Source organism: Artemia franciscana, chromosome 10 (genome assembly GCF_032884065.1).
Source record: "Artemia franciscana chromosome 10, ASM3288406v1, whole genome shotgun sequence".
NCBI lineage: Eukaryota > Metazoa > Arthropoda > Branchiopoda > Anostraca > Artemiidae > Artemia > Artemia franciscana.
The window spans coordinates 42,262,834-42,276,271 of NC_088872.1; the positions used below are offsets into that span (position 1 = coordinate 42,262,834).

The window sequence follows — 13,438 nt, forward strand, 5'->3', positions numbered from 1 at the left end:
TCCTCTGCAGCCTTTTTTCCATATTGATACTGGTTAATTAATCCATGTTGTCTTTTGTTAGTTTGATTTTTTTTCTTCGCTGTTTATTGTTTTTGTTTTTGTTTATTCATAATACTCCGTACTTTGTGTTTTTTATACTTTTACGGGTAATAAAGTTCATTCATTCATTCATACCATTTCTAGATACTATATGTAGTCACACACGTGGTAATCCATTCTGGGATTGGCGGAGCCGCTCCTAGGGGGGCGGGTTCCTTGGGTTGAGGATTGCCCAATTACGATCAAATTTATTACTTTTGTTTGACTTTTTTTTACTTATATTTGAGTCTGTAGGGGGCGTTGAAATTAATTTTTCCACGGGCACACTACGAACCGCTCTGGGGATAGGACAAAGCCGAAAAAAAAACATGTCAAAAATGGACATATTATATGAAAAACATAATATTTTATAGATATTATCGTAAAAATTCCAAGATTCGGTGAAGTGGATAGGACTTCAAAAGCATCCTTGCTCGTGCCCAAATCATAAAATGAAACGTCGACTTAAAGCATGCATGACCATCAACTATGACCTGTACTATAACTGAAACTATGAAAAGTGAAGTTCAATGATATAGCTGGCAATGATAGAAACTTGATAAAAACAGAGAAGAAAATAAAAAAACACTAACCCAAATCATTATGATATTCCTTGAACTTTTCGTGAATGATAACTTTTTCTACCTTCAGCTTAATTTCTGATCCTTCGTCCTTTGTTCGATCATGTTCTCCCATTACAATATTCCACATTGGGCCAAAGGGATAACTGAAAGCTTCGCTAAAAAAGAGAAAGACAAATGACTCATCTGTAATGCCCATTTTCTCTTATTTACGCGTTGCTTTTTACTTAGTCCATTAACTATTCTTATCGATTCTTAAACAGTAAATAACAGAACTGAAGAACGCTTGCTCGGCCTTGTAGGTCTTCTTTTCAGGTCTAGGGAAAAACAGGTCGCTTCAAGATTTTAACTTTCGAAAAATATTACTACAACCGTCATTTGTTAAAATCTTATCACAGCTAGCAGCTTTTTGTATTTACTCGTTTTCTTTTCCATAGACCAATGGATTGACGCTCATTTATGAAATTATATCTTGCTCCAGTTGTACCCTATAGGTTGTGTTTCATAATTTTAAGAAATTGCTTTCCTGGTGAACGTAAATCCCTTTTGTATATCTTGAGTTATGATGGTCAATATGATTGTTTTGTGCTGAGAAGATTTTCATTTGTTATACTACTACGCAGCATACAACACAAATATGAGCACCAAGACTCCTATTTTATGCTTGATTTGGCTTGGTAAGGATTAATAGACTAGCCTTGCCTCTATATTAGTAGTATGGTAATTGCCGATTCTGCCCCACCTATTTCATCCATTCAGTTTACATCATTTTTAGTTTATTTTACATCATTTTAACATCAAATATTGCACATTTTGTACATTTTCCATCATTACATTCAACATGAAATCAGGTCCTTGGAAATCAAAGTTGGTCTCATTTTTATTCTTTTTCACAATGTGAATACGGATTCTAGGTCACACCTAGATCACCCCATCAATTTACCCTATTTTCAAATGTATTCACACCATTTTCAATGTAACCTTCCAAAAAATATGATTTGATGTGCAAGGCCTCTAGGAACACGATTAATATCTTGACAAAGTCCAAATAATCGTGATAATGGTAAATACATACTAACGACGTGACTTTCTTTTGTTTTATTCAATTTTTTAAATAAACCACCATTAAAAGCGGTATTTCGTTTTGTTGTAATGGCTCCACCACCTGGTGCAACGGGTATAAAAGTGCTTTCAAACTCGTTTTCTGCTTTCAATAAATCAACGGATTGGGTTTTATCCTCATACCAAAATATATTAGTAGCTGCGCTTCGACTAGGCATCTGAAAATTCTAAAAAAATTAACAGTAGTCGTTATGCCTACATAATCAATACTTTTCAACACATTTTCTATTGATAATACATTCAGAATTTCTAAACAAACTAAATCCATTATTTGTTAAAGTAGCTTCATCATTACTTCACATATTTGTTCCATCTAATCGTGTTATTTTCACTTTTGCATAAAGGTAACTGTCACTTAGAAGAATTTAGAAGAATTTGGTTTTAGAACCAAAATTCCACTTTTAAAATGAAATTATACTTTAATTGTTGAGATACATTCTCATTGTTTTCACTAGTTTCTGTATATTTACATTTGGTTGTAGAATCATCAATAATAGCCTTTCAAATATTTCCAAATAAGGAGCAAATATTTGATTCACTGCCATTTATATACGGAAAAAATCATTAAATAAACTTTAAAAGATTTTCAAACAGTGGAGGCGGATCTTCAATTGTCACTGAAGGTGTCAACAAGACCCTCACCGGGGATGTAGTTTAAGTCCCTTCCCTAAAATCATTGCATTCAGTAAGCTTTACCTCTGTTCATCAATATGTTTATTGAAATATATCTTATAATTTGAAACTATATCTTTTAGAGATCTCGCATCATTTAACTCTCTTGGATTATAATCTATCCAATCTTTTCCATATTCTATCGCTCTATTTTTAAATTATTCTAGTCGAGGTTTAACCATATCTCAATTCAGATCGATTAATCTACCTAATTGATCAGTTCTAATGCTTTTTAGCGCTTGATATATTCGTCTCGACTGATTGGAAGATATTGCCTTTCTACATGAATCTCACAGAGTAGCGTTCCAGGTTCTGTTTTTGGAGCAAAACTCCAGATCCCATCAGAGGTTGTATTCCCATTCACAACTGAACTATCCACAAATGAGAAGGGAATATGTATTTTTTTAACATTTTTTTGGTAATATTAGGAACTTTAGTAACTTCATTATATTTACTACTTAGTTCAATTTCATTTTCAAATCCTAAAATAAAACAGAAATCACTATTAAACCGAAATTTATGATTATCTTTCAAAATAAGAACAAGTTTCATTTTTGCTAGATTTGATGATGTACTGATTGGGAATCGATCTAGGGATGAATTGAAATAACAAGTTAAGAACTAATTAAAACCCTCTCCATCATACAACCTATTGGGTATAACAAGGTCAACCCATTCATCCTTGTTTTTTTCCCTTTTATTCAAACATATTGGTTTTAAATTGATCACTAATGTTTTACCATGAATACCATAGTGTAGCATACATTCAGTTAGAACTATTTCATTATCAGAGTTTCGATCTAACGTGATTCGATTAGTTGTGCAAGACTGTGCAGTTCCCAGTCAAACAGTTCGTGGTAACGAACTGTAGTAAGGAGCGACCCGGCTCAATAGTAACCAAAACTCTAAAAAATGGAATTTTGATACCAATAGCTACATCAAAAGAATCGCATTTTAATGCTGGTTTTAAATATATAAGTTTCATCAAGTTTAGTCTTACCCATCAAAAGTTACGAGCCTGAGAAAATTTGCGTTATTTTAGAAAATAGGGGGAAACGCCCCCTAAAAGTCATAGAATCTTAACGAAAATCACACCATCAGATTCAGCGTATCAGAGAACCCTACTGTAGAAGTTTCGAGCTCCTATCTACAAAAATGTGGAATTTTGCATTTTTTGCCAGAAGGCAGATCACGGATGCGTGTTTATTTGTTTTTTTGTTTTTTTGTTTTTTTGTTTTTTTTTTCTTTTCCCCAGGGGTGATCGTATCGACCCAGTTGTCCTAGAATGTTGCAAGAGGGCTCATTCTAACGGAAATGAAAAGTTCTAGTGCCCTTTTTAAGTGACCAAAAAAATTGGAGGGCACCTAGGCCCCCTCCCACGCTAATTATTTTCCCAAAGTCAACGGATCAAAATTCTGAGATAGCCATTTTATTCAGCGTAGTCAAAAAACCTTATAACTATGTCTTTGGGGACGACTTACTCCCCCACAGTCCCCGTGGGAGGGGCAACAAGTTACAAACTTTGACCTGTGCTTACATATTGTAATGGTTATTGGGAAGTATACAGGCGTTTTCAGGAGGATTTTTTTGGTTTGGGGGAGGGGTTGAGAAGAGGGGGATATGCTGGGGGAACTTTCCTTCGAGAATTTGTAATGGGAGAAGAAAATTTCCATGAAGGGAGAGCAGGATTTACTAGCATTATTAAAAAAAAAAACAATTAAAAAATAAAACTGAAAAAGCTTTTTCAGCTGGAAGTAAGGAACAGCAATAAAACTTAAAACAAACAGAAATTATTACCCATATGAGGGGCTCACCTCCTTCTAATACCTCGCTCTTTACGCTAAAGTATTTTCGGTAATTTCAACTACTTATTCTACGGCTTTTGTGATTCAGGGGGTCATTCTTAATGAATTGGGATAAAATTTAAGCTTTCGTGTAAAGAGCGAGGTACTGACGATGGGGCGAATCCCCTCATATATGTAATAAAAACATGAGAATACAAAAGTTCTTTACGTAAGCTAATTTATAAGTTACGTAAATCTTTTACCAATAAAAAGATTCGTAAAAAATTAAAAGTTCTAGTTGCCTTTTTAATTAACCAAAAAATCGGGGGGCAACTAGGCTTCGTCCCCCGCTCTTTTTTTCTCAAAATCATTCGATCAAAATTATGAGAAAGCCATTGAGCCAAAAAAAAAATATGCAAATTTCGTTTTGATCATTCCTCTGCGGAGAGCCAAAATCAAAACATGCATTGATTCAAAAACGTTCAGAAATTAAATAAAAAAAACAAGTTTTTTCAACTGAAAGTAAGGAGTGACATCAAAACTTAAAACGCACAGAAATTACTTTGTATATGAAAGAGGCTGCTTCCTCATCAACGCCCCGCTCTTTACGCTAAAGTTTTTTTACTGTTTTAGAAAGAAGAATTGAGAGAAAGAGTCAAACTTTAGCGTAAAGAGCGGGGCGTTGATGAGGAAGCAGCCTCTTTCATATACAAAGTAATTTCTGTGCGTTTTAAGTTTTGATGTCACTCCTTACTTTCAGTTGAAAAAACTTGTTTTTTTTATTTAATTCCTTACTGAGGTTGTATAACATCAATGTTATCTTTAATAGCTTTTAACCTTCTTCTGTAAAATTTTACGAACTGAGACTTTCTTTTTCTAATTCAATAGATTTCACAATAGATTGCCTCTTTTAAATATTGAAAATTTTATAAATAAAAACTAGGCATTTCAAAATAAAATTGCTTAGGATAATAGTATTTATAGATTTCTCTCAAAAATTCTTCATCTATCCCAGAATCTTCATCCAGTGGATGATAGACATGTATATGGACTATCAAAATATAAACCCTATGAAAATGAATTCAACTTTAAAGGGATCACTAATCTTCCTATTCGTATTCAAGATATTTATAAAGTTGAAAACAAGTATAATATTAACATTTGTTTATTTGAAATAAGTGAAAATAAAGTGGTTAACGCTCATATTCTTAAAACCAAGATCAATGGAAAAACTGCTACACACAAGATTAATTTATTATATTTTGCTAATCATTATGTTTTAATTAAAGATTTAAGTAAATTACTTGCATCTCAAATAAGGAAAAATGAATATAAAATTTGTTTATGTACATTCTGAGGAAGACACTTTAATGAACAAGAAAAATTTGAAAAGCATAATGAAAAAGAAAATTGTGAAGATCCTGACATCATTATGCCCAAACCAAGATCTAAAATTGAATTTAAAAATACAGCTAAGCAAATGAAACTAACCAATTTGTTTGCATGGAATGTTACATAGTTAGGGGTAAAACATTGAAAATTATAAGTGCTACTAGCATGCCCGTCACATGTTACGACGATCGCAAAAAAAAGGAAATTCAAGGGGAGTTCCCTGCGGAAAAAGTCCATCTTTAGGGTTCCCACGCCTACCGGAAAATCTTGAAATTAAAAAACTAATTTCTCAGTCATAGAAAACACCTGGAAAATGCAAAGAAAAAAGTAAAATGTCCTGGAAATGTTTCAGTTGTCCTGGAATATAATCTTCCTTCCTTGTGAATGAACGCAAACGGGTTAAACATTTAACACATAATTATTTTTTTTAAACATCTCTTAACAATAGTAATCTTATAACATTTTTATTTTATTTGAGCGTGTTGCTGGCTCTTTACTTGGATCAGCTGTCTTACAGCAAACAAATACATAATCATCAGCTGATATATAAACTGATTTTTCATTACCCTGACATTTTGTTATACCTTTTCCCCTTTAGTTTTTACCCCAAAACAATTGATTAAAAAAAATGTAATACTCTAAAAAAATAATATTGCACTTTGTTTTTTATCTGAGTTGTGAATGTTGTCAGATTATATTTCACATTTTTTTAAACTTTAAATACGAATCTGAAATAATATGAAATGATAATTAAATAGGTCGTTTATTTATTCAGGTTTTGTCTACTTCTAAATAAACCATTTGTACTGTCTCTGTTTTCTTTTCTGTTTCAAAGTACCTTTTGCTGTTCTGTTTATACAACAAAAATTGAACAGAAACAGATTATTCGTTTTTATTGAACTTTTCTGTTCTGTTTCGGTTTTACATTTGCTATTTTATCTTGTTTTTTTTTCTCCCTGTTTCTTAATGTTTTCTAACATTAGTGACTGATTGTAAACACAGATCTATCGTGAGAGATTGGGCCTTTAAACTGATACCGTTACGTGAAATAGCAGTGCAAGAACTAAAGAAGAGACTAACTTCTGTGTTAGCTGTGTTACATTTCTAGTAAGGAAAGTTGGTGGGATTGTTAAAGATAACAATTTCTTCAGAAGTATAATACCGATAATATTATATAGATACAATTCATATCTATTTTAAAATATATCCCGATATTATACTGCTATCGGCATGTTGACAAGACTTAGTTGTAATGACTTGTTTCATGACTTGACTTGTATCATGACCGACTAGCAGCGGAAAATGTCATGGAAAAGTTCTAGAAAATAATTCCAGGAAAAGTGTAGGAATCCTGCTCTTGCAGAAACATCCTCTTTAAGGAAAATCCCCAGCTGATGGTTGTTTTCGGGAAATTCTCCCCCGTTGAAACTGTCCTCTTCACCGCAAACAATTCCACCCGCGTATTAATAATGATCATGATTCTAAATTTAAATATATTTATAAAACACTTTCATGGAAAATTTCCCTACGTACAACTATTTTCCTTGAAATCCCCCCAACAATTCTCCTTCATTCCATATATCGAAAACCACGATAATCGAAAACACGAACATCAAGTTTTGTCAAACTTCGTGCTTTCCACAAGAGAGTTTATCTCAAACTCAGTAATGTTGTTCCTTAAGGATATTTATATAAATTAATCGTTTAATTAATTTCAATTACATATGCAGAGTCGGAAAAAATATGCAAATCGAATTTCTTTAATATTGAATATAAAAATTTTAAATTTAAAAAATTCATATAAGTCTTTGTCTTTATTGTTTTTATTGTTTGGTAAATGACGACTTATACTTATTGACGAGATGACTACCTGTCCACGGATTATTCTTTATGGTTGATTGTGTATGGCTATGCTGTTTGACCTATGTGATTGTATGGATGTGTAGGGTTAAGGCTTCATTAAAGTGCTGGTCTATATTAATCACTAATTTAGGAAAACAGTCTTCTTTTTCTCCTTTTGTCACCTTTTTTTTTTTTTTTTTTTTTTTTTTTTTTTTTTTTTTTTTTTTTTTTTTTTTTTTTTTTTTTTTTAATGTGTTTGTGCTGTTGCATTGGTGATTTCTCTTTTCGTATATATATATATATATATATATATATATATATATATATATATATATATATATATATATATATATATATACGCGCCCCCCCCCCCCAAGCCCCCCCGCGCGCGTAAGTCGTTACGCGCCATAATAGTTACGCGCCATTGTAGTTGTGTCCCTATGTCCCACCTGTGAATATAGATATATATATATATATATATATATATATATATATATATATATATATATATATATATATATATATATATATATGGTTTTAACTACGTAAAACTTGCGAATATACAACATTCTTTGCTGTCCCATTGTCTTTGCATATAAATAGATTGTCAGGTTTACCGACTCTTGAACATGCAACATATAATGGTCCATGGGAAAACAATCTGTATTCAGATCTATACCTCATGATTCTAATGATTGCCCTTGAGCTTTGTTGATGGTGATTGCTAATCGACCATTCCCTGTCCCGGTGTCCCGGTCGTCATTTATATTCCCTGTGTCCCGGTCGTCATTTGTATCCCGGTGTCCCGGTCTGTATATACATTCGTTTTTTAGTTTTGTTTTTCTCCTTTATTTTTTTCCTTTTTTTTTTCTTTTTTAGTTTATTTAGATTTTTAGATTTTTTAGTTTTTTTATTAGTTTTTAGTTTTTTTTTCTTTTTAGTTTTTTTGTAGTTTTTACCTTCTTTTTAGTTTTGTTAGTTTTTTTTTTTACTTATGTCCTGGTCGTCATTTATACTCCCTGTGTCCCGGTGCTTTGTTGATTGCTAATCGAACATTCCTTTTGTCCTGGTCGCTTTCTCTTTGAGTGTCGTCATTTATTTTTTTCTTTTTTAGTTCTTTTAGTTTTTACCTTTTTTAGTTTTTTTTATTTTTAGATGAAAATTTTTTTTAGTTTTTTCCTTTTTTTCTTTTTAGTTTTTTATTGGTTTTTACCTTTATTTTAGCTTATTTTTCAGTTTTTTCCTTTTTTTTAGTTTTTTTTTATTTTTTATTTTTTTTAGTTTTTTACCTTTTTTTAGTTTTTTTAGTTTTTTTAGTTTTTTAGCTTTTTTACTTTTTTTATTAGTTTTTAGTTTTTTTTGTAGTTTTTGCCTTTTTTTAGTTTTTTCAGTTTTTTTTTTTAGTTTTTTATTGGTTTTTACCTTTATTTTAGCTTATTTTTCAGTTTTTTCCTTTTTTTTAGTTTTTTTTAGTTTTTAGTTTTTTTAGTTTTTTACCTTTTTTTAGTTTTTTTAGTTTTTTTTAGTTTTTTAGCTTTTTTATTTTTTTTATTAGTTTTTAGTTTTTTTTGTAGTTTTTGCCTTTTTTTAGTTTTTTTAGTTTTTTAGCTTTTTTATTAGTTTTTAGTTTTTTTTTGTAGTTTTTGCCTTTTTTTAGTTTTTTTAGTTTTTTAGCTTTTTTATTTTTTTTTCGAACATTCCTTTTGTCCTGGTCGCTTTCTCTTTGAGTGTCGTCATTTATTTTTTTCTTTTTTAGTTCTTTTAGTTTTTACCTTTTTTAGTTTTTTTTATTTTTAGATGAAAATTTTTTTTAGTTTTTTCCTTTTTTTCTTTTTAGTTTTTTATTGGTTTTTACCTTTATTTTAGCTTATTTTTCAGTTTTTTCCTTTTTTTTAGTTTTTTTTTTTATTTTTTTTAGTTTTTTACCTTTTTTTAGTTTTTTTAGTTTTTTTAGTTTTTTAGCTTTTTTACTTTTTTTTATTAGTTTTTAGTTTTTTTTGTAGTTTTTGCCTTTTTTTAGTTTTTTCAGTTTTTTTTTTAGTTTTTTATTGGTTTTTACCTTTATTTTAGCTTATTTTTCAGTTTTTTCCTTTTTTTTTAGTTTTTTTTTTTTTTAGTTTTTTACCTTTTTTTTAGTTTTTTTAGTTTTTTTAGTTTTTTAGCTTTTTTATTTTTTTTATTAGTTTTTAGTTTTTTTTGTGGTTTTTGCCTTTTTTTAGTTTTTTTAGTTTTTTAGCTTTTTTATTAGTTTTTAGTTTTTTTTGTAGTTTTTGCCTTTTTTTAGTTTTTTTAGTTTTTTAGCTTTTTTATTTTTTTTATTAGTTTTTAGTTTTTTTTTGTAGTTTTTGCCTTTTTTTAGTTTTTTCAGTTTTGACCTCACCTGATCCAGTTTTTTCAGGTGACGTCACCTGATCCATCCACAGATCCACACACAGACAACTTATTTTTATATATATAGATATATATGTAGAAAGTTTTGACAGATATTCCATCAGACCATCAGACACGCCTATTGCAATAAGGACTTCCGTGCACGACCTTGTCGGGTCTAGTACAAAAACGCATATTATGGTTTTGTGCTTCGATAGTTCACTCAATAAAATAAAATGGAAAAAGAATCTGCGGTTTCGATGCTTTGACCAATTGTTTTTTCAAATTGGATATGCCTCACAGAAAGCACAATATCGCAACATTGATCTTGATTCTGATCTTCTGAACGTTGTACCAAATTCAGGTCACCTTTGTTTCCGAGCTTAACGGCTAAACAAGTTTTTTTTTAACTGAAAGTAATGAGCGACGTTGAAACTTAAAACGGAAATAAATTATTGCATATAAGAAAGGGGTTGTCCCCTCCTCAATGCCTCGCTCTTTACGCTAAAGTTTGACCCTTTATTAAAACTCTGCTTCTTATAGTAAAAAACTTCAGTAGCCGTTTTTGAAAAATAGGGACAAACAGTCAAACTTTAGCGCAAAGAGCAAGGTATTGAGGAGGGGGAAATCCTTCATATATAGAATTATTTTGTTCGTTTTGAGTTATAATGTTGTTCCTTCCTTTCAGTTCAAAAACGTGTTTTTTTAATTAATTTAGGTTTGTTTTTCAAATAATGCAGGTAAATAAGGTTCAGCTCCATGAAAAATTATCCCTTCCCCCCTTCTTTAAATTTTTTTCCACAAACATGCGGAAAATAGATTCCAGATGATTACCCGGAACATCCCCGCATGCAAAATTGAGTTGGCAAAGATAATGTAAGACGGTTAACAAGAATTTCATATAGGAATTTTGAATTTTCCTAGGAAAATTAACCCCCCCCAGAAATTCTCCTCCCCAAGGAAGATTCTCCCAATGAAAATCTGCCCCAAGTACAAAATCCCCCTCCCCGAAGAATATCTGTATATTCTCAATAACAAATACTATACGTGAACAATTGACAAATTTTATAACTTACAGGCCTCTCCCCACGGACTATGGGAGGGGTCATTTTACCCCCACCAACATAGTTATTTGATCTTTCAACTATGCTAAACAAAATGTCTATCTCAAAAATTTGATCAGAAATTTTGGGAAATAAATAGGCGTGGGGGAGGAGCCAGTTTCCCTCCATTCTTTTTGTCACTTAAAAAGGGCACTAGAACTCTAATTTCTGTTCAAATGCACCCTTTTCTGATCTTCTAGGATCATTATTTCAATACGATCAGCCTTGGAAAAAAAAGAAGAAAAAAAATAAACACGTATACATGATCTGTCTAGGGCAAAAATAGTAAAATTCCACATTTTTGTATATAGGGGCTTGAAACTTCTATAGAAGGGTTCTCGGATACGCCAAATCTGATGGTGTAATTTTCATCAAGATTTATAGAATTTAAGGTGTTGTTTTTCCCTATTTCAAAAATCAGGCAAAATTTATCAGACTCGTAGCTTATGATGGGTTAAACTAAACTTGATGAATCTTATACATTTGGAATCAGCATAGTAAGCTGATTCTTTTGATGCATCTATTGATATAAAAATTCAATTTTTTGAACGACATAGTTATTTGATCTTTCAACTATACTAAATAAAATGTCTATCTCAAAAATTTGATCAGAAAGTTTGGGAGATAAATGGGCGTGGGGGAGGAGCCAGTTTCCCTCCATTCTTTTTGTCACTTAAAAAGGGCACTAGAACTTTAATTTTTGTTCAAATACACCCTTTTCTGATCTTCCAGGATCATTATTTCAATACGATCAGCCATGGAAAAAAAAAACAGAAAAAAAACACGTATACATGATCTGTCTAGGGCAAAAATAGCCAAATTCCACATTTTTGTATAGGGGCTTGAAACTTCTACAGAAGGGTTCTCGGATACGCCAAATCTGATGGTGTAATTTTCATCAAGATTTATAGAATTTAAGGTGTTGTTTTTCCCTATTTAAAAAATCAGGCAAAATTTATCAGACCCGTAGCTTTTGATGGGTTAAACTAAACTTGATGAATCTTATACATTTGGAATCAGTATAGTAAGCTGATTCTTTTGATGCATCTATTGATATAAAAATTCAATCTTTTTTTAGTTTTACTTACTACTGAGCCGAGTCGCTACTCACTTACAGTTCGTTACCACGAACTTTTTGATTCTCGTGGTTTAACGTTTTAAACAATTCGTATAAACAAACTGTAAGCAAGGAGTGGAAAGATTATAACTAGATTGGTTCATTTAAAGCTTGATAAAACTGTACACAGTGGTTTTTAATTGCATGTCAGCAATTATGGCTGCTGACCCGTGTATCTTGTGTAAGGGGGGGTATCTTTGCCTAAAGCCCCAAAAATTCGTTTATATGCTAAAATTCTCTAGCTCTCCATGGGAAATTGGCTAAATATAGAAAGAGGTTTGGAATTTTTTGAATAAGTCTGTAATATAGGCGCCATGGGGTCGTAACCCCTCTTAATGCAGAGTAATCTGTTCTGTCTAACATATAAGGTAACGCATATATTTACCGGCACAAAAAGTGTACAGGTATAAGGGATATAGGTATAGGAGTCCCACCAGGACATTTCCCAGGAGGGGGAATGCTACCAGGAGCCTTAATTTTTAACAAGGCTTAAATCGGAAAGTTTTTCGTTTTCTTATTTATATACATATTTTATGTCTGCTTGTTTCAAAGGGGCGAGGCCTTGTCCTTTCGCCCCCTAACGGCGTTCTCGAGTATTTTTCAGAAAAGGATTGTCACGCAACTGATCAACCGCAGCCCATAGTCATAGGTTATTGAAAGAGGACTCATTCATTCATTCGTTTATTGGTGTTAGACAATAAGCTACAAAACCAAAGCTTGAACGAGCCAAATTTTTTAATTTTACAAATTAATAAAGGAAAAAAAAGGTTAGAACACTAAAAAAGGAAATACTTTATACGCTACAAAGAGGAGAGAAAAAAAAACGATAAAAAATCGGTTTCTGATGAGATGATAGGTATTAACTCGGAAGAGGGAAATAATTTGAAAGATTCAACTGAATCAGGCAAATGATTCCAAGTGGAAATACTTCATAGATGATACCAGGCTGGAATTAGACTGAGTGCTTTTTTGGCAGGTCAAACTTGGGTGTTCTGGAACGGAGTTGTAGATTTGAGTGTAGGAGAGAACATGAACTGAAGTGATGAGTCTGGTACTTTGGGATAGGGTTTGTGGAGGCTGAACGCGCGATCTGAGGATTATTCAGTGGAATTGCTTGCGAGAGGGTTTTCTGACCCATATGCGAGCGCAGGGAGAATAAACCATTTAAAGATCTAGACAAGATAATATGTATTGTTCAAAAGACAATCACGAGCTCTAATACAGCCGTATCTGCTTCAATTGGTCTGAAAAAGAAATAAACAGAACAGCAAAACAAAATACTGATTTTTAGCATTTTGCCCAGAACACTTCCAAAATATTATCGAGCAACAATTCTGAAAATTCTTGAGGGCGTTTTTATGTGTCCTCGACATTAAA

At 31.7% G+C, this 13,438-nt stretch overlaps 1 protein-coding gene across 3 annotated transcripts in view; it reads right to left on the bottom strand.

The window, feature by feature from the left end:
- LOC136032209 (chymotrypsinogen B-like) overlaps positions 1–13,438 on the bottom strand; it is a 58,594-nt gene that overhangs the window by 30,245 nt on the left and 14,911 nt on the right. For all 3 annotated transcript variants that reach the window (XM_065712415.1, XM_065712416.1, XM_065712417.1), the window contains one exon: positions 672–817. In XM_065712415.1, the coding sequence (XP_065568487.1) occupies positions 672–817 (146 nt within the window). The remainder of the gene's footprint in view (positions 1–671; positions 818–13,438) is intronic.